Source organism: Apteryx mantelli, chromosome 18 (genome assembly GCF_036417845.1).
Source record: "Apteryx mantelli isolate bAptMan1 chromosome 18, bAptMan1.hap1, whole genome shotgun sequence".
Taxonomy (NCBI): Eukaryota; Metazoa; Chordata; class Aves; order Apterygiformes; family Apterygidae; genus Apteryx; species Apteryx mantelli.
The window spans coordinates 11109907-11130875 of NC_089995.1; the positions used below are offsets into that span (position 1 = coordinate 11109907).

A 20969-nucleotide genomic window follows, 5' to 3' on the forward strand; every position below is an offset into this window, starting at 1 on the left:
AGCCTGCACAGGACATGTGGTTTAAGAAGTGACTGTTTTCTACCTTCTTGTGCATCCACCACAGTTTTGTTACCCTCCTTCTGCTCCTTCATTTTCTTTGCCCACCTTCCTGGGCCATCTCACACCTGTTCTTCCCTCCTTATCCCTCCTTTCTTCCTTCCAGAGCTCCTGTCTGTTGACAACACCGGTAGAGCCTAGAGAGTAAATACCCTTTTTCCCCTCCAGCACTACCTTTGTGCAAGGGGCACCACAATCTGCCTGTGGCTGGTCATGCTCCAGCATTGCCTTTCCCCACTGGAAGAGTGCACCATCAGCATACACTGCTTCTGCACTGTTTTCCTCCAGCATCACCTCCAACAGCAAAACACATTCACTAGTTTAGTTTGCAAGTAAGTGTCAGAACCTTAACACTGTTCTTTGCCACATCAGGGCTGACGTTCAGAGCTCAGTTTTCCTTTTGTTCTTTAGGGGAAAGTTATTCTTTAGCTTCTTATGCACCTGGCATCACTAAGCATTGGCAATTGGATGACTTGGTGTTCCTTTCCCTTTCTAGGGTGATCACAGTATTGGAGTTACTGTACACATTGCTGTTGTTCTAATTCAGCATGGGAATCGACATTCCTGGCAAGTATCAACCCCTACATCAAACCCCAACTATTCCCTAGAAACTGGTCTAGGGACTCCTCCACTGTTACCTAGAATCTATTGTTTGAACAGACAGGGAAAAAGCATAACCCAGTACCACAGGTTTAAAAAAAAGGCACTGGACATAGACCGCATGCTGCGCACTGAACTTGCTCTTCAGGAAACAAATGCTTTGCCAGAAAAATTTAGGCATTAAGTGTGGAAAAAGCCATCCCAAAATTTATTCTCAAAATTTCAACAGAAACGCATCAGTAGATACTCAAAACTACAGAGTTCTTAAAAGTCATACATTCACAATGCAGAAACTTGACAATTGGGATGCCTTTTGCATGTTCTATGTAACAATATCCATTTTACAGTGTAAACAGGTACTGGTATGTTCTTACTTACAAGTCCAGCAGGAAAGGCACAACTCGGCATACAGAGATCATAAGCAAGAATCAGGTGCAACAACATTACACAAACTTTTGGTAATATGCAGTTTTATGCAGGGCCTTCCACAACAGAGACTGGACTTGAAGATTTCCTGCAGTCAAAAATTAGACTTCTTTCCATCATTCAGTCCTTTCATACCAAACGCTCAGTTTCCAATCTAGTTCAGATTCCATTACACATACAGTTCCAGCAGACGTTAGCGGAATAGTGAAAGGTAAGTCCAGTAAGTCTTCAGGTGCTTCCACTAATACATCAGGTTTTGGTTTCAGATAGTGCATGGAAGCATCTGCTTGAATCTCAGTTCATTACAGTGGTCATTAATAGAAAAATAGACACTACATCTACAAAAGGAAAAAAATGAGGTAGATAACTTAGAATCCAGATGACTATCCCAGCAACCTTCATACAATACACATGGATCATTAATCACCATTTTGGTAGAATGCAAGTTCACAGACCACCAAGAAACTTAATGACCAGAGTAGGAATGCCATCCAAAAACCCACATAATATTTAACCTAAGCATGAATACTTCATATTTAAATACAGGTTTACACAGACTGATCTTCTACATTACCCAAACAAAAATAAAATAAAAAAAAACAATAAAAAAAAGGTCTCTTGCTAAGGAAACCAGTTCCCATGCCTGGTTGCAACAGTCACCTGAGATTCCTTGCAGAGCTTTTAGACCTGACTTCCCAGGCCAAGTCTTCCCTTTCAAAAGAGGAAAAAAAAAAAAAAAAAAGTATATACATACCCACCCATGCTTGTTTGGGGCTCTTGGTATTGAAATAAAACATCTAGGAAAAACTGCACATCTTTGGAAGTAGGAGTTTTGGCACTATACTTGAAGGACTGTCCTAGTAGTAGTATTAAATAAGCAGCAGTCAACAATACAGAGAATCAATTCCTTAGGAGCAGTGATTAAAGAAAAACAGCAACTTTCTTTTCATAGAACTTCTGAGGCAAAAAGGAACTTATATATATATAAAAAAAAAGATTTTTTGTCATTTTTATAGCCATTATAGTAAAAAGTACATTCAGAAACCACACAGAGCCAAAAACCAAACAGAAAGACTACTTCTAAAAGGGTGGCAGACATTCTAGGATATTTACCCGCATTAATAGTTTTCATTCGCCATCAGTAAATATAAGCTTTTCCATTAACAGTAGGTTGTGTCCACTCTGTTCAAAACCCCCGAGTATTTCACTCAAAGAGGCAAATATTCTAAACTTTGGAATTTCAAGTTGTAGAAACTTCGGTAAGGCTGTACAACATTAAAGTCACACGTAAGAACTACTTTGCAAGACCCGCATCTTTCCAAATAGAAGGAATTCCTATTCTTTATTATTTACTATTTGCAAAGCAATATCATGATTGTACTCTGGGCAACTCTTACAAAGACAACCATAAAATCATTTGCACATCAATAGGAAAATAGGAGGCTGAAGTGGAATCTCTTAAAAATATATGTTTGTGTATATATATATTTGTTCTTTCTGTATGTCAACTTCACTAGAGTTTTTAACTAACAGCAATTTTGTTCTCCTCCATGAAGTGAGGGAACTGGTGTTTTGGCACATTGTCTGCAGCAGCACCACTGGCCTTTTCCATATCAGAACCAGTCCCAGACTGGGTCCCATCTATTTTGGAGACTGTAGCAGTATTTATTGTCGAACCACCCCCAATGGTGACTGGCAGGGTAGGCAAGCCACCACTCTGGATCACCGAGATCTCGTTAGTCTTCATTGCTATGCCATTGCTGAGTACCGCTGCATACTGATTCCATACTGTGGGGTCAATGCTCACTGAAGGAGGCATTATATCCTTTGGAAACATTTCAGATACCTTCTTGGGATCATTGCCCAGCAGAGCCATGGGGTTATCAATTGAGAGCCTTCTTCCTCGCCTGGCAGAGTTATTCCACATGTGAGTTCCTACATGGACCTTTCAGGCAGGGAGGAAAGTAAAGAGAATCATTAATACTTCAGTTTTTATGGTACACCCACACTCTACCTTGCTTAAAGCCAAGTTGCTCAAGAGAAGTCATGTGTGCCCAATTTGCATCCAGGTAAATGTTTAATTGAGCTAGCTAGTTCTTGTCTTTCTTTGTTCTCTTCCTTGAACTTGTAGGATACAGTCCTTCTACAGCTGTACCTACCATGGCTCTTTAGATGTCTCTGCCAAAGTGCTTGTAGGATGGGGTTTTTACACTTAGAGTAAGTGAAATTGGCTGGGTTTCCTCCTCCACCAAAACCACATTATTTCTTGTGAACAGATTGCACTGACAAATACTAGTAAATGCAAAAAAATAAAAATAGGAAAAATAGCAAGGATTTGGAAGAGATGTTACACCTAAGCTAAAGTTTTCCACACCACAAACATACCGCTAGCGCTTCCAGCAAATGCTCATTCACAAGACAGAATTAAGTATTTTTCCTCTGCATCAGCATTTTTGCAAAGACTGGAGAGCTTGAAAAGGTTCTTGTGGGAAGTGAGAAGTCACTGTGAAAGTGAGGAACCTTCAAGTCTCTTTGAGCAAATGGATTAACCTGACAATACAGACAGACTTGCAGCATTTCTCCAGCAAGTGCTTAGGTCCAAATGCTCAAGTATTTTGTATCATCTCAGGAATATCTTCTTTCAGTTTTAATCCCTCCTTGTCCTGCACACAGTTTGGAATAGTGAAGTATAGTGCACATATTCTGTTAAACACCATTTTGTAACATTCAGTATTTGAATTATGTCCTGACACCTCCAAATCCAAATGAAAATAAAACAATCAGCTCAATAAGGGCTAAGCTTTCCCCTACCATCCAGGAGCAAGAAAAAAAAAACAACAACAAACAACCAAACAAAAATCAATGACAGTAGTAAAACTTCCACAGAGGAGACCTAATTGTGATTTCAGTACACCATTTAGCCAGCAAGTTGCATGAAGAAACTCAGGAAGGAGAGACAGAAGTCAAAGGTAACCACTTGAGGAACTACAAATCCAAGTTGTTCCCAAAGGCCGGACAAACATTAGCAATAGTGTCCCTCTCTAGAATGGCTTCCCCTGACAAAGGAAATCACAGCTTAAACACCTAAAATGGGCAGTTTACCTTCAGGTTTCCTTTTGTTGTAAAGGCCCTCCCACAGATGGTGCAGGCAAACGGCTTTTCACCAGTATGGGTCCGTTCGTGAATCTGAAGGGCGCTTGCAGAGGAGAAGTTCTTCCCACACGTAGTACAGATGTGCTGTTTGGCCGGACGGCAAAATTTCGGTCGTGGCACGAGGAGAGGGGCAACACCAGGCGAGAGAGCTGGTGGGCCGATGAAATGGCTAGTGCTAATGGGACGCTCACTGGGCATTTCCATTTTTATGAGGGCTGGTGGGGCTCTAACAAAAGCAGCTGGAATACTATTTCGACCTGGAAAGACAGTGAAGATAATATTTATCCCACCTCCTTCTGCTTCCAAGCTACCCAGCCCTGCCTTTTGTAGCTGCACATGCCTGAACAGCATACTTGCAAAGCCCTCAGACTCAGCAGCCATGTAGTGGGACTGCTATTAAGCTTGCAGGTATGTTCAGAAAGAAATCAGCTAAACTCTATTTTTAATTGGTGAGATTAGGCATTAAATAGTCTCACTTTTGATCAAATTTAGATCAATATCAGCCTCAGCACTAAAAAGCTCAAACCCCCCACAAAACATCCCTGAGTTTTAATACCATGTTCTCAGGTTAAACAGCTTTCCATGAAATGCAAACCTAGAGCTGCTTGCTTTAGGGAGCTGTAGAGAGATATTAGGTGAGCCTGTGAAAGAAAAGTGCACAGCCTCCACTTATTTTAGGGATCTCCATGCTCTCTTTTGCAGAGGAAGAGAGCACTTAGTCTTTAACTTTTGCTTAAATTTGAGTCTGACTTTATAGTAAGAAAAACAAACAAACAAAAAAAGCCCATCAGCTTTCCAGAGCATGGCCCCCTCTCCCAATGAGGAAGGAAGACGATGAGCAAGTCAAGATGGTTCTGGACTCCTGTTGGTTCTTTTTGGAAGGGTTTTCCCCCAGCGCTACCCACCACGCACAAACTACTGCCAGCATTTCAAAAAACTCACCGTATTCTCCATTGGCAAAGTGTAACCCAGGTTCCTCTTTAATGACCTTTCGACCAATATTGCCATATGTTAAATCCAAAGCACCAACGCCTTCCACTTCTGTAGACATGTTCTCAGTACCCTCTGCTTTATTTCCCGCACCTGCATCTTCTTGATTGTTGAAGCTAGGTGACTTTGACCTCACACTCTCGGCTTGGCTGTTGGCTGGGGACAGAGCGTGGAGCGATGTGGACTCGGAGGCAGCAGGACTCCTGCCGTTCTGATAGTCTGCATCTCCCACCACAGAGGAAGAATCATTTGTCATGCCATCGCTTTCTGCTGAGCCATTGTCACTAGACTTCAAGCTGCTTTGCCGCTGCAAGTTCAAGGCAGAGTTTATAATTTTCATTTGATTCTCCAGTGTTACAATCCCAGAGAAACCAGCTGCTGCGGCCGGGGAATCTGATTGTGCATCATATGGAGTAGGAGGCTTTGAAGAACTCCTCGGGCCGTCTTGAGTGTCCGGGTCTTCTTCCATCTCTATGCTTTCCACATTCTCATCTGGGCGACTGACGTCTCCGTTCTTCTCAACCACAGTAGGATCCATGTCAGCGTTGTCGCAGGTGTTTTCCGGCATTGGTGTGTTAGGTATTTGCCCCCCCATATGCATGCGGATATGCTGCTGCAACACAACTGCGTTTGTAAACTTCTTCTGGCAAATAGGACATGAATGCTGCATCTTCAAAGGGGTATTAGCCCGGTGGACACCATAATGAGTTTTAAGGTTCCCTTTAGTGGAGAAGGCACGGCCACATATTTTACACTTGAACGGCCTCTCTCCAGTATGAGTACGATAATGCATTTTGAGTGAACTCTGGCAGCTCAGCACTCTGTGACAGATCAGGCACTCATTGGGGTCAGCAGTGGATTTATCAATGTTTTCAACCAGCTGCTGAAGCTTTGACGTTTCCGAGCCTTGCTCATTTGATCCGCTTACATGGAAGATGCTCACGCTGCAGGTGGCTTGCGGTGAACTCAAGTTCTGTTCTGTGCCCGACTCATGACCGACTGCCCCTGATGAGGAAGAGCCACCTTCACTTTCTGGAGAAGGCCTTGATGGCAGGTCACTTGAGAACGTACCAGTGATAGACTCCTTGATGCCTGCTAGATTGGAGATGTTCTGAGGCGCGCTGGTAGCTGCAGAGGTAGGCAGGGTTGTTAGGAGAGGTTTACTATCCACAATTAGGTTAGACTCGTCCAGTGGTACAGACATCCCATAGGGGATTCCACTGCTAGTGGGAACATTGTCCAGGTGCTCAGGAACCGGATAAGGATTCATCTTTATGTGGGGGTATTTGTCTTTGTGACGCTGAAAATGCACTTTAAGGTTTCCTTTGGTTGTAAAGCGGTTACCACAGATGTTACACTTGTAGGGTCTTTCACCAGTGTGGGAACGGAGGTGAATCTGCAGGGCACTGTCATTGCCAAAGACTTTGCCGCAGAATTTACACTTGTGTTTGAAGAAAGGCTCTTCTGCAGCATTCGGTTTGCTTTCAGACACGCTAATGTTGGGAGGTTTTCCTTTCCCCTTCTTCGAGGAATCTATTACGGAAGAAACGGCCGAAAGCGGGTTTTGGAAGATGACGGAGTTGGAGGTCTGAGGTAGCAAAGGATTTGGGAACCGAGAAATCGAACCAGGGAGGCTTCTGTTTGCCTCCGGCTTCAAGGGGAAGGAGGAGGAAAGCCCGGCAGCCAGCGAGCCAGCAGCCGCAACACCAGTGTTAGAATGAGGTAGTTTTCCTTGCTTCAAGGATTCCAGTGATAGGCTCTGGCTCCCAGCTTTCTGTCCGATCAAAGCAACAGCAGCGGACAGCTGCTGAGACATATGAGCACCCAAAGCTTTGAGTGGATCAGCAGCAGCTGCTATAGAAGGGTGTAGGGCATGGGGAGCCATCATGGCAATCTGAATGCGAATCTGCTCCGTCAGCTGAATTTGCTGGAGTTGCTGCTGCTGCAGACACACAAGCTGCTCCAGGATCATCGGAATAGCATTAAAACTGGCCGCTGAGGAAGAGATGGCATCGGAGGTACGTTGGTTCACAGCCACTTTAGTGCCACGTATCGTCTGCAAAGTCACATTAGTGTTGGGTACTTTGGATTTTGGTAGATAGCTTAGCCCAGGAGTGGCAGGCGTAACAGGGGGCTCTATTTTAAGATACATTCCTCCCACCGATTCAGCATCAATTTTTCCTTCTCTCTTTTCCATAGAACCAGTGCAGCCCTTTGCCTGAACGTCCTTGCGTGCCCTGCTATCCAGTCGATCGCTTGAAAAGCTCCCTAGAGAAGCTTCAGAGAAGCTTTCAGGGGGTACTGTTCCCTCACTGTCGTTCATGATTAGGACAGGTGGATTTTTAGTGCAATTTTTCTTATGCTCAAGGAATTCAGAGAGATCAAAGAATTCTGCACAGCATTTCTCACAAATTTTGGTTTCCTCCGTTCGGCACCTTTTGGAACTCATTTCACCATCTCCGTCACCTGGGACGTCTTGTGGACTCCCTTAAAAATAAAAGAAAGTCATGTTAATAACTAAATTTTGGCTGAGTTTTTCCACTGACTTCACCAGAATTTCAAGTTATAGGTACAAGAAATTAGAATCAAGTCTGCAGATAGATCTGGAGTCCTAGCATTTGTTTTGCTACCAGTTCAGTTGCAGCCCCAAGGAAGCCTGCATCCCAGTCTTCCATAAAATCAATGTAAAAGGAATCACACAAGGCTTGAGGGAAAGAGAAGGTCACTGCAAGCCCCTTTACATAGGTGAAAACGGAACAGTGCAGTAATTCTGTTAGCCCCTACAAATAGCTTAAAAGGAACACCACCCAAAGCAAAACAGAGCAAAGCAAAATATCACATAAGCCTAGTTTGCGTTTTTATTTCAGTTAGTAATTCATAGTTAGTAATCTCCCAGTAATTCATAAAAGATTTTTAACCCAAGAACTTTAGAGTAGTTCTTAATTCAATGCTGATATATGAAGCAGCATTCATTCCTCCATTATGGAGGTAATTACTACTGAAGACAGCTGATAAAAGCAAGAGTCCAATACTAGCTTTGAAAATACTCAAGAGCAAACCTACATAAAGAAAATATTCTTAAAAAGTCACAATAGTTAAGAAAAGTAATTAACTTACAAAACCCACACGCAGGTATGAGTCTACAATAACTCTGATGATTAGAAGAGTCAATTAACACGTCCTCTTTGCAGCATTCACGTGCAGTAATTTCAAACCTTCTTAAAGTACTACATTTAGTTGCATTTGCAATTAGGCTGCCTTTTAAGGAGGGGGAGGGATAGGAAAGCTAGTTTGCAAGTCCACTGCTGCCTGCCTCCACCAGTGCCCACAGACCAGGCTCACCATAATTTGTGTGCAGACAACGAAATATAATTCAGGGAAATATTAGTACTGGAGCAGAGGTTAAAAGAAACTGAACATCCTGTTTTGGTTTCTGCCCAGTCCAGCCTTCCCCAAACAACAGAAAACCCATCAGACACAGAGCTCAAGGTGGGCAAGTGTGCTGGGCACAGGACGCTAGCCAAGAGGTAAAACCCGAGGCTGATACAACCGCGGGGGAAGAGGGAAGGCGTCAGATAATCCAGCAGCCCACATCAGGGGAAACATCCCCTAACTCACCGTTAATCACACAGTGCAGACCTCCACAATTTGGAAAGCTTGCAGCACAAGACCGCTTGTAGTCAGGTCTCGCGTCTCCACTAACGCACTTCGGGATTTAGCTCCGATTTCACATTACTAGCCCACACTGTCTTCAAAACAGAGTCAAAAACTCTGCAAGCACAAGAGCTTTTGCGGCTTTCGTTTCGAAGGTGTAACTGAACCACACATCTGATACAGATGTATATCCTGTACATGGCAGGGTGGAGGGGAGCATGTCCAAGCAGCAACCCAGGCACGTTCGCTCACTGTTTTGGGGCAGCGTGAAAAGCTCTGTGGGGGAGGATATTGTAAACCTTGACATTTGCAAGGATAACAAGGGTATTACATGTACACAGTCAGCAAATCAAACTTCTCACGTTTAATGTTGAGTAATGGAAAGTGCACATAAGCTTTTTTTCCCCCCTCAAACAAAAATTTTGATTTAAAAAATGCAAGTACCAGAGACCTGTTGCACTAAGGCCTGCAAAGCAATAAATCCAAATCCCTAACATGCAATTCTGTTAAATCACATACACTTCAGGGTTACAAGTCAAAAACACCTTGAAGAGAAAGATGTTCTCAACACAACTATGATCAAAACTGGTCCAATCTTTTGTATCTAAACGGTCCCAATGGGGGAATGAAATACTTCCCCCCCCCCAACCTAAACAACTTTCACAAATGAAGCAAACAAGCAAAAAGTTTTTGCATACATTTCCCACCCCAAAAATTATTAAATTGATGCCTCCTAAAGTTGTCGTAATTCTATGGGAAAATATACAAGGAAATCAAGTCTGCCGATTATGTAAGTATATGTAGTACATGATTCAAAACTGATCAATAAATAGGGTCACCTGAGGTCAGGAATGGTTGTTTTTAAACTCCCACCTTTGCAAGTCTGAGCAGATACAGTGGGAAAGCACTGCGTGTTAAAAAAGACACGCAGCTTCCATAACGATGCTGTACACGGACTCGAGAGGGCTTTTCATAAGTGCTTTCACAATAACTGCTCCCATCCAACAGGGATTTTACAGAACCGTGCGCTATAACACCACAGCCTTTTCCCCCAGATCCTTCAGTACTTAGGACTTTTACCACCCCTCTCCCAGGCCCGTCTGTACAGCCTCCCTGCGTTGCAAAATAACCTTAGGTTTTACTTTACAAAGCCCTTCTGCAGCCTCTGCTCAGCGAGCGCACGCGTTCCACACCACAGTTTAGGTCCCTTCCGCTTCAAGTCGAGCAGAAGTGTCTGCATGAAAGTGCTGCCCACCACAAGGAGATGCTCCACAATAACTGCATGTAGACGAGTCCTCACACTTTTAACTGCTTCAGAGCGCAAGATCCTTTATCTCCCTTGTGTTGATAGTACCTTCTTGTGTTTCCACTTTCACACTGACATAAGACCATACTAAATCCAAAGCCCCCCTTTCGCACACTCACCACAGTGCCTGCTCATATTTTTCATAATGCAAAGGAGCAAGTGCTTTTTTTCCTGGTCCTAAGCATCAGTTGCCACCTCAGAGAGAAAAACTGCAGTAAATTGAGCGCGTGTGCACCAGGCACGAGCGGGCAGGCTAGCAGCCCTGCCGCCACCAGCCAGCACTGGTACTGTCACACATTTTGGTTTCCGGTTCCCCCATTTTGACAGTAAGGCACTGGTTCAGGACTCCAAACAAATTCAATTCCCAGCTTGTGCTGCCTTGCTGCATGACAGGTAGGATAAGAGCTGTGCCTTATTCCCCTTCCACCTTAGCAAAAATGAGTATAAGAGTCTCCCCTGTCTCAGAAGGGTTCTGAGATACGCAGTAAGAGCGGGATGCTCAAATATTGTGTTGTAGTTGGAATAACAAAGGAACAATTTACTGTTTCTTTAAAAAAAAGAAAAAGCTTCTTTGAAACTCTTCATCTTGATTTCTAGCTACATCCTCTCCCAAGTCTTGAAGGAGCACCAAGTGACTGCAATCAGAGCACCTCATTTACCAAAAAACGTGCTGCCCTCCCCCACCCTGAGCAGTTATCAGTGACATGTATTTAACGGTCTTAAAACGTGGGCTTGCTTCTCTGCAAAGAAAACTGCCTGTGCATGTGCCTACATCTGCAGCTAGCTCTGTCCAAATACTGTAATAGTATTTACCGAAGAGCAAGAGGGTCCTGCTAGAACAATTGCTTGTGCACTTAAGTTAACCCTCTCCAAAGGCTTCCCAGGGATAGACCTTCTACTGTTTTTTTTTTATCTCCCCACCCCCGAATTTCAGGAATGTTATCTCTCAGCATCTAGTTATCCAATAAGTTAGAAGAATGCAGTAAACCCAGCAGGGGGGTTAGATTGAATCACTGGCAAATGGATGGAAAAAAATCCACTATTGTGTAGGACAAGGCGGTCATCGACGAGGAAGGCTGATAAAGTCCACAGGGCTCGAATTAATTTTTGGAGGGAATCATTAGGTGAGGAGTAAAATAAGTCTTCATCTGGTTTGATTTGATTTCAGAAAGGGTGCTGCTGGTCTACCAATCATCTAAGCAATTAGCAACCTGATTTTTTTCAACTGTGATAAAACTTTATTTCACTTGAATTAGGAGGAATTGCTGAGAGCTCAAGCTTTTTTTTTTTTTTTTTTTTCTTTTTTTCCTCCTTTAGAAAGAATACAATACCTTTGGTGAGGCTACTTTTTCCACAGACTAGGTTTGATCAGCTTTAGTACTTTAACATTAGCATAACCTGCACTTGCAGTTAAAATTAACTCATGAAGGATAAATAAGTATCTGTCCCTAAACGTGAAAACCTCTGCCACCAGCTCCCTAGTCCTCTCAAGACATTGTGTCCCCCCCCCCCTTCCTGGTAATCCCAGCTGGAAAAAGCTAGGACATTTCAAAAACTTTAAATGGTAGAAAGTTTCCCTTTTTCCTCCACTATAAAACACCCTTTCTACAACTGTAACTAATCAAAAATTACTTGCTCGAGTAACCTAAATACATCTGACCGATTACTTATTGAGAAATATTCCCAGGGCCTTACTTAAGGTTTTCTACAGTGAATTTATCAGTAGTATTTTCCTACCCAAGAATAAGCCAGAAATGTATTACACCTCACCTGAAAGTACATTAAATCGTAGTCATTTTCTTTCAAGGCTTTAATTTTTGGATTATCCACCTACTGACCTACCTAGGTGACTTTCGATTATCCACCTACCAAAGAGAAATATTAGGCAAAGGATGGGGGGGGGGGAGGAAAAGATGGGAACAAACTGATCATGATGAGCTAAGTGCTAAAACACCGGAAAAAGCTAGGCTCAGAGAAGCAAGGTACTTGGTTCAAACCGTGGCCATGGCACTGGCTGCAGAGCAGGCCTCTGCGCCCGGTCCCGGCGCGATTAACCTTTTGAAGTAGTTTCAAAGGGCTTAAAAAAAATAAATAAATAAAAGAAAAAAAAAAAAAGCAAAAAGCCCCAAGCTCCCCAAAGCCGTGACAAACCCCCTCAAAACGTCGGCACGTTACCTGCTGCGGCGCACCCCCCAAAGCTGCAGCACGGCCACGCCGCGGGGCTGCCCCGAGGCCGCGGGCACCACCGCCCCGCGCAGCGCTGCGCGGCCGCGCTGCCTCCGCGCGCAGCCCCGCCAGCGGCGCCGCCTCGGGGGCGCCGTCGCCAGCGGGCGCCGCCGGCAGAAGGCGCCACGCGGGAGCGGAGCCGGCGCCGCGGCCCCACGCGGGTCACGGCCCCCGCGGGGCTCCGCGGCAAAGCGAGCACTGCCCGCAATTAAAAAAAGCCCGAAAATCAGAAATAAAGGACGTTTCTGACGGTTGGCTCAAGGCAGCGAGGAGGAGCACGAAGGCAGCGGCTCCCCCGAGCCGCGGGAGCCGCCGCGGCCGCTACCTGCTCCACGGCGGCTCCTGCCCCCCCCCCCCCCCCCCCGCGTCCCCCAGCTATAAACACGGCGGCCCGAGCCCACACTTAACACTAGGACAGTGTTTAAGACCGAGCTAAACGGCACAAACCCCGCTGCCAAGGTCAATTGCATGAGAGTCCTAATTGTAAGCCTGACATCAACTTACCACCCACAGCAAGCAGGAGGAGGCAAAGGTTAGAGCAGCAGCTCTGTCAAAACGTCACATGCCGCCGAGCCCAGCAAAGGGACTTGAGCACTACAACCAATATAATGTTTCACTTACGTAAAAGGAAAAACAAGGCAGGCAGGCAGGCATCCCCCCCTCCCACCCCTGCGGCTCCCTCCGCACATCGCCCGGGCGCCCCGCGGGCGCCTAGCGGCTCCCTCGCTTTAAGGCCAACGCGGGCCGCTAAGGGCGACCCGGCTCCGCGGGGCAGCGCGGCGCCTCCGCGCCCGCGGGCTCCTCCCGCCGGCTGGGGCCAGCCGGCCCCGCCGAGCCTGCTTTCGGCCAACCTCAAAAACTTCGATGTCTTCCTTAAACATTTCCCCCCCCCCCCGGCTGACCCCCTTCAGCTTTAGCAGAAACCGAAGCACGATTTGGGGGATTACAACACGGAAATCTCCGAATTTAGCCAGCGAAGCTGGAGTTTGATACTGTATTTTTAAGACTGGAGCAGATTTTTAATGGCAGTAATCCAGCACAATGGGCATTTTCACCGCCTTTGTGGAAATGCTAATTTTCAGTATGTAGTATTATTCTCAAGCGACCACCTGCTGATTTTTTGACCTGTTAATTGATCACCAGGTTAGCAGAACCGTCTCTTAACACGCTGCATTGTTCACAGAGGTGGGTCCCAAATCGCTTTGCAAAAGAACACTTGCAAAGCAGGAGATAAGGGCTTGATTTTATTATTACGATTATGCATATACTCGATAATTTCCCAGACAAATCTCTTGCGGCATTTTGACTTTGTTATGCAGCTTCATCACTTGGGGCACCCATCACTAGGGGCACACCTAGCACAGGGAATAGCTGGACTATTTTGAAGATTTGCGGGCGGTAAGAGCCACCGAGGTCGGAGCCTGGATTTGGATTTCTGGAAGCGCCCACAAAGCTCGCGGCGGGACGGTGTTTTAGCGGGGAGAGGGGCGCTGCTCGCCGCCTGCCGCCCGCTCGCCCCGGCCCCCCCCGGGGCTTGCGGCTGCGGGACCCCCCGGTCCGCCGGGGGAGGGAGGGGGGGGACACGGGCTGCCGCCCCCCGCACCTCACCGCGCCGCACGGCGGAGCGCGGCCGCACGGCGGCGCCCGCAGCACCGGCCCCCGGTGCCCCCCCCCCCCCGCGGGCACCGCGCGGCGTTTGCCGGCGAGGGGCTGGCGACCGCCACCGGCCCCGCACCAGCGCCTCGACCTACAAAACCGGCCCCACGCAGGAGGGAAACCCCTCGGCGGGGCGGCAACTTCGCCAAGTCCCCCCCCGGCCCGGGCAATCGCTGCACCGACTCCCGGAGGATTTTCATTGAGGGTTTTGCTGAGAAAAAAAGGGAGGAAAAGAACCCCCCCACCCCAAACAACAACAAAAAAAGCAGCTGCCCACTGCCCCGCAGAGGACGGTGCGCAGCGACCCTCCCCTCCCCGCCCGCACACCACCCCCGCCCGAGCGGGCCGCATCAGGAGTTATTAACCCTTTTGTCTCAGCGCAGCCCCGGAGGTGGCTTTCCAGCAGTGGGCAGAGATTTACATGTGGAAACATCACCTCCATCCCCCAACCTAACCATATGCACAAAGGAAAACAGTCATGCATTAAACATGGGATTTATTGCCTTCTGGCCAGCTTGCTGTTTCTTAAGTCACCATTAACCGGACCCAACAATTGCACATTTCGACTCAAAGAAGAGGTGGGGGGAGGAGGAAAAAAAAAAAAAATAAGAGCCCGAACCTCCTGCGGTTTGGGAATAAGGAGCTCCTGTAACGCGCATTGGTATTGATCAATTCTAGGAAGGGAAGAAAACCAAAACCAGCCCCTTAGGAAGGCAGAGAGTCCCCAGAAGGTCCTGGGGGAGATACTAGAAGGTTTAGGTTCAACAGCCAAACAACTCTTAACAAACGCAGCCCAGGTCAGCCCACAGACCAGTCTCCCCCTCTCCCCACGCGGGACGTGTCCGCCCGAGCCCCGCTCCGCGCCCCGGCGGCGCCGTTCGCTTCCACCTTGGGGGCTGCGGGGCGAGCCCAGGCCGGGTCCCGGGGGCTGCCGGCCCCGCCGCCCCCGCGGGAAGATGCTGCTCCGCCGCGGAAAGCCCGGCACGCTCCTGGGCCCGACCCCCGCTCCGCTCCCGCGGGCTCTGGGGGAGACGCTGGCTACCAACTGCCCCTCCATCCCCTCCCCCTTCGTGCCCACCCCCACGCAGAGCCCTGGGAGAATTTGAGTCAAATATCGACTTTCCGCTTCCCTCTGCAAGGCAGGGACCTGCAAGAGCACCTAAAAGGAGGGACAGTGATTTGCGGTACCGAAATGTCCCACTCCACCCAAATACAAAGCGCTCACGCACACCCCACATTAGCTCACCGGAGTTATTTTAGGAAGTCGGAAATCAAAGATGGCTGGAGGTCAAGCTACAAAAGGTCCAGGGCGATTGTGATCTCCAACAAAAATAGTCCGAGCGTGTTTTTTTTTTTTTAAGCCCCACAAAAATCCTCACGCAACTACTCAGAAAGTATTAAATAGAGAGATCGGGAGAACAAAACTCGGGGCATTTCCTACCCCCGAGAAGATGGTTTGCAATTCCTTCCTCCTTCTCCCCCCCCTTCTCCCCTCTCCAAAGAAGAAATCCTTTCCGCTTCGGGGAGGGTTTGGGGTTCACCTCCCGGCACGCTGCACCCCGCGCGGAGCGGCGGCGGGCGCGCCCGGGCCGCCGCAGCCCCGCGCCCCCCACGCGGGGGCCGGCGCAGGCTCCGCGGGGCCGGGCGCAGGGGGGGGATCCGGTGTGTGGGGGGGGAGGCAGCCCGGCCGACCAGGGACCCCCCCGGCGGCACCGCGCTCCGCTGCGTAGCTCCAAGCCGAGCCCCCCCCCCCCCCGGGACATAAAGAGGGGCCGTCGCCCCGCGGAATAATATCACGCGGGGGCTCCGACGGGGCGCGGGGATTTAAATGGCCCAAGGAAACAGAGGGCACTTGGGGGTCGGGCTCCCTAGGGGACCCCGTGGGGGGAAAGGAGCCGCGGGGGGGAGGGAGACACGCGGGGAGAAAAAGCTCCCCAGAAACCGCCCCCGCGCTCCGCGCCTGGCTCCTCCGCGCATCAGGGAAAAGTTGGGTCTCGCCGAGGCTCCGCGCCTCACTTTGCGCCTTACCACTTGCAGCATCTGGGGGCTGCTCCTCGGAGTTGATGTGCTGCGGTTTCGCCTGCTTGCGTCGCGACATGGTGCACCAGCATCGGGAGCAAAATAGTAGCAATTATTTTCCTCTTCACAACAAATTCCTAGAGTTGGGAAATTACCCCCATTGGGCGGAATGCGCATGTCAGAGTAATTATGATTATCAATAATGCATTGCGATTTATCATGGGTCCCTGACAGCTGATTGGCCTGAGTCCAAAGGCTCACAGATTATTCAAATAAGGTCCATTGATCAGGGCGCCCAGGGGCACGCTGGGCCTTGTAGTCCCGGCCCGGCACGGCTCGGCTCGGCCCGGCCCGGCCCGCCCGGGCGGGCACAAAGGCGGGCGCCCCGCGGGGGCTGCGCCGGGCCCCCCGCGCACCTCCGCGCAGCGAGCAGGCGGCGGGATCCATCTTTGCGAGTAAACAAACAAGCCGGGCTGGCGGGGGACAATACCTTTGTTATCTCACCTGCGCTTTTTACACTGTGCTTTAAAGTTTCTTTTTTTTTCTTTTTTTTTTTTTTTCTCCCCCGGAAAGCAAGCAGAAGCCCGGGACAGTGCTTGCTCTTCCCTTTGTCGTGAGATAAGGTTGAAAAGGAAAGAGCACTGATTGTCCAAGTGGGCGAAACTGGGGGTCTCCTGGAGGCTGATGCTGTGGCAAGTTAGGGGACTTTTAAAAGCGGATCCAGACGGCGCGTAATTATGCTTCGCGTTGTTTCATTTGCTTAAAGACTTCTTTTAAGTCTCACTTTCTGAGAGGCTGAAAAAAAAAAGCCAATAGCGTTTTTAAAAGGAAGTAAAAAGGTTAAAATACAAAAGGTTTGCGTGAAAAAGACTTGAAGCAAGTGAAAAGTAACACTTTGAAAGTGTTTGCAGAACACCGCAGAAGTACGCTGTGGAATAATTTTTATTTTGACTCCCCTCTCCTGTTCGTTTCTATGTTTAAAAGCGCCAGATCGAAACGCTGCTGCGGCAGCCCCGCCTGGGTGGCCGTGGGGCTTGGTGGCACGCTGGAGGCAGCGCCCGGGTGGCTGCACGGATGCGGCCGCAGCGCCCGGCTCGCCTGCGGCTCCCGGTTGCGCTGCTCCAGAGCCCCCGAGCGCCGCACAGCACGGTCACCTCCATCCCCTGCGATCCCCGGGGAAGCCAAAGGGACCTTGCAGAACCGCAAGCGTGAGGCTCCGTGAGGATCAGGAGATGTGGATTGCACAATCTTTTGTGGGCAAGATGGTGTCTCTTTGTTTTCCCGCTGAACCCCTTCCAGGTCTAGCTATCACAAATGAAACGGATTGATGGAAGAAATGGGAGAGGAGGATCGATTTGGTGGGCAGGACACTGGTTACGGCTTCAGGAGACCTAGGCTCAGTCCCAGGACTCAACGCACCCTTGTGTCCATCAGCAGGCGATTTACCATGGTCTGTGCCTCAGTTTCCCTGGCAAAATGAGGACGATATTTCCCTAGCTGCAAGGCTGTTTGGAGGATAAACATCCATCAGTGACCGTGTGGGGGTTCAGAACCGTGATGTAGAGTGGCAAAGCTGAATCTTAATAGCTGGCAGGAAGATAGAGGGAAGAAGCAATGGTTTATAATGAGGTCACAGCAGTTGCCACAGGCCATTGCACAACACTACAGTCGCCTTTTAACTGTTACTTCATCAGCATTTTTAACTTGCAAAGCACCTGGGTGTCGTACAGCATTTATTATATTCTGAAGTTTGTGTCTGTGAACACCAAGTATTCACGATATTGTTGAGGACTGACTTTTTGTGGCTCTTCAGGAAGGGGGAGCTGTAGTTTGTGTGGGACAGCCATGAAAAGATCTTAACATTGGAGACCAAGGTAAACAGTGCATCATGATCTAATTAGTTATATATCCTCTTGGGGTTTTGTTTTGTTTTTATAGTGTCTCTTAAGGGGTTTTATTTAGCTAAGGATAATACAAACCTTAGAAAAATCTTGCCGAGCAGAAGGTATCACCCTCCTCCTTGGAAAATTATTGAACAGGGAGGTCAGGGGACACGTTTTGCTTTTCGGGGTACTTTCCTTGCCGTTTACTCTGCAAGCAAATAATTGCTTTACACACCCCTGCTCTTGATGCACTTGTATACCAGACGTGTAATGCCAAGAGAAACTCTGTATTTAGAATACAGAATAAAAGAAATTAACAGGTATTTAAAATCGTTCTGACCATTTTTATGTCGTGATTACTCCACCCCCGTGTTGCCTAAGGAACTTCTATATATTTGTTTGTTTAACCGGCAGTTTCATATGCTCTTTGTTTCCAAAATGTGTCCCGAGGAAACAGACTGTTAAGCAAGATTGATACCGATTGATCCACAAATAGATATTTATATTGATGAATTTTCTCCTTTTACACTTGATATGCTCAGTATAACCAACAGATTTTCATTTATTACACACACTGCTACCAACCCACACCAGTGAATTTATTAAACACTGCTTTATGTATGAAGCTGAGAGATAGACATCCCCGTACAGTAGATCCATATTTAAAATAGCTAACGCATGCGGAGCGTTTGTACTGAATTTAAAAGAATATATTACATGAAATCAATGGAAGTTTTGGTATTGATTTCACAGGACTAGGTTTTCTCTCAGTATGGCTCTATCTCACTGAAAGAATGAAAGTAGTGTAGGACGGTGTTAGTTTAAAATGAAAAAAAAAAACAAAAACCAAGGGACTCTGGTGGAAAGATAGCACAGGCAGGGGAAAGCACCACTGACTGGAAAATGTAGGGAGGAAGGAGAAATGCTACCAGGGAAAAGCTGCTCTGATTGTACTTTTCTGGGAAGGAGTTCCCAGCCAGCAGGGATTATAAATAGGCTATCCCGAATGGTTACATCATATGCAAAAGGCATGTTACTTGGCTTTAGCGCGATCATATGGATTAGCATGATTACAGCTTCTGGATTTGAAAAATAGCAGGCTTCCTTCCCCGGCTTGACATTTATTTATTTTTTTAAGAAAAGTCCAGAGGAACAATCTTCTACCACCAACAGAGCGCAGGCATCGTTCTTGATAGGCATGCTTCCAAGGGCGGCCCGCCCCACGCTCCGCGCTGATACAAGGAGGCTTTTCCCAGCGCCCCGCGCCAGCAGCACGTGCAACTCATTGCCACGAGAAACTGTTGCCAGAGGCAGGAACCACGGCTCTGCCCAGCCCGGGAAATTCCTGTGTTCAGGAATGTCCCTGCAAAATGATTAGGACTATGACAAATCTGATAAGCATTTGTGTGGGGGGGTAAATATATATATGCCCCCGCCCCCCCCCCCCCAACACAGACACTCACTTCCACCAATGTAAAGAGCATTTTCTTAAACCCAAGCTGTTCTCTTCTGATCGGCTCAGTTTATTGCTGGGAAGAATGAGCAAATTTAAAAACTGCTCTTTTTTTTTTTTTTTTTAATTCAGAACTGAAAGATAAATAAAAAAGAGAAATGCCTTTTTCTAAGTTGCATTGTTACCTACACCTTTATAGTTCAGAGAATAAAAAATATATTTTCCTGTAATCTTATTGCAAGATAAGAATACAGCTTATTGCAAGTTAAACCCCCCAGTTTAAGCTCATGGGACTTACCTTCATTACATGGAAGGCTGCTTGAACATTACCTGGCTTGAACATGGTTAGGAAGCCTCAAGTTTGCTGATGCAAAGTTGACCATAGCTCTGTAGGTAATGTAAATCAGGGTAATTTATGTTCATTACTGGGCCAGTTAATCAAGATTAAAGGCAGAATCTGAGACATTCAAGTTCGGAAGTGGTTAATAAGTATGTTAAATTGCATATTGCAAAGTACATAAGACTCTTCCAGACTAACTGAATTCAAAGTCAGGAGACAGTCTCTGTAAACAGTTTTTATACCATTATAACTGTGCTAATTAAGGGATATTATTTTTCCTCCTACTTTATATGAAAATAAGGTTTATTTATTTCCATGGTCTGTCCATCCGTCCATCCAGACTTCTGAAGCTGCTGGCAATTTTGGTCAAATCTGACCAAAAACAGGCAGTGGAGATTGCATGACAATCGGCACCTGGGTAGGGAAGAATGGTCCAAACTAAGGTCCTCCCTGCAGGAAAGCAATATAGTTCAAACCCTCTCCGTGTACAACACGGCAGCCAGCTAGCCAGGCAGGGCGGGCGCGCGGCTGGTCCCCTGGCCGCTCTGCCGCCCCAGAGCAGCACACACACGTGCTGGCACCGGCTGCCCAAACACGTTGGGGATGTTGGGCTGAGCAGGCAAAATCCCGAGCGGTGGGAGAATGTTGCAGCATAAGTCTTTAGAAAGAGGCTTTTTTAGCCCTCTACTCAGGGAACAAATTGCTTATTGACCTATTTGTACTTTTAGTGTAGCTGCAGTTATATAGGCACCATATACAGTTTAATCACCTTCTCCACAGGAATTGTTAATATCAGTACAACTACCCTCACTAGAGGGATGGTCCTACGTTATATATTTATAATATATATTTATATATAATATATATATTTACAGGGCAATAAAATTAAAGAGGTACCACTTTGCATGAATAAGCTTTAATTTAAACAAATTTAGAAACTGTCCTGAAATTGCTTCTAATTTCCCTGTCACAGTGCTAAAATCTTTAGACTAGGATTTTCAAAAGAGTTGGCATCAAAGGGATTTGGGCATCTCATTCCCTCGGACACTCAACCTTAAATGTTTAAGAGGTAAAACAGTAAGTAAAATAGTAATGAAGAGCTGCTACAAAGGTATTAGCAGAGCTTCATATTTTCTTCACATCACTAAACAAATGAAGCGTTCATGTAACACCATCACAGACCTGCTATTAATAACTAGTTGTTTA

The 20969-nt window shown here is 47.1% G+C and overlaps 1 protein-coding gene across 3 annotated transcripts; it reads right to left on the reverse strand.

The window, feature by feature from the left end:
- Positions 1-837: 837 nt before the first annotated feature.
- On the reverse strand, positions 838-16166 carry SALL4 (spalt like transcription factor 4). 3 transcript variants are annotated; one of them, XM_013951417.2, is made up of 6 exons: positions 16097-16166; positions 5179-7713; positions 4186-4493; positions 2930-3028; positions 1838-1940; positions 838-1421 (listed from the first exon to the last, which is right to left on the reverse strand). In XM_013951417.2, exons 1-5 carry the CDS (start codon positions 16164-16166, stop codon positions 1881-1883), a joined length of 3072 nt encoding a protein of 1023 aa, XP_013806871.2. In that variant the 3' UTR covers positions 838-1421; positions 1838-1880. The 3 variants fall into 3 exon arrangements, with proteins under 3 accessions (XP_013806871.2, XP_013806872.2, XP_013806869.2); XM_013951418.2 differs by lacking the exon at positions 1838-1940; XM_013951415.2 differs by lacking the exons at positions 838-1421; positions 1838-1940 and having other exon boundaries at positions 2047-3028.
- Positions 16167-20969: the final 4803 nt, after the last annotated feature.

Coding starts and splice junctions, on each gene's coding strand:
- SALL4 (XM_013951415.2), bottom strand. CDS start 16,166: ATGTCGCGACGCAAGCAGGCGAAACCGCAGCACATCAACTCCGAGGAG. Junction 7,714..16,096: donor GCCCCCAGATGCTGCAAGTG/GTAAGGCGCAAA, acceptor TTTATTTTTAAG/GGAGTCCACAAGACGTCCCA. Junction 3,029..4,185: donor CAACAAAAGGAAACCTGAAG/GTAAACTGCCCA, acceptor CCTGCCTGAAAG/GTCCATGTAGGAACTCACAT.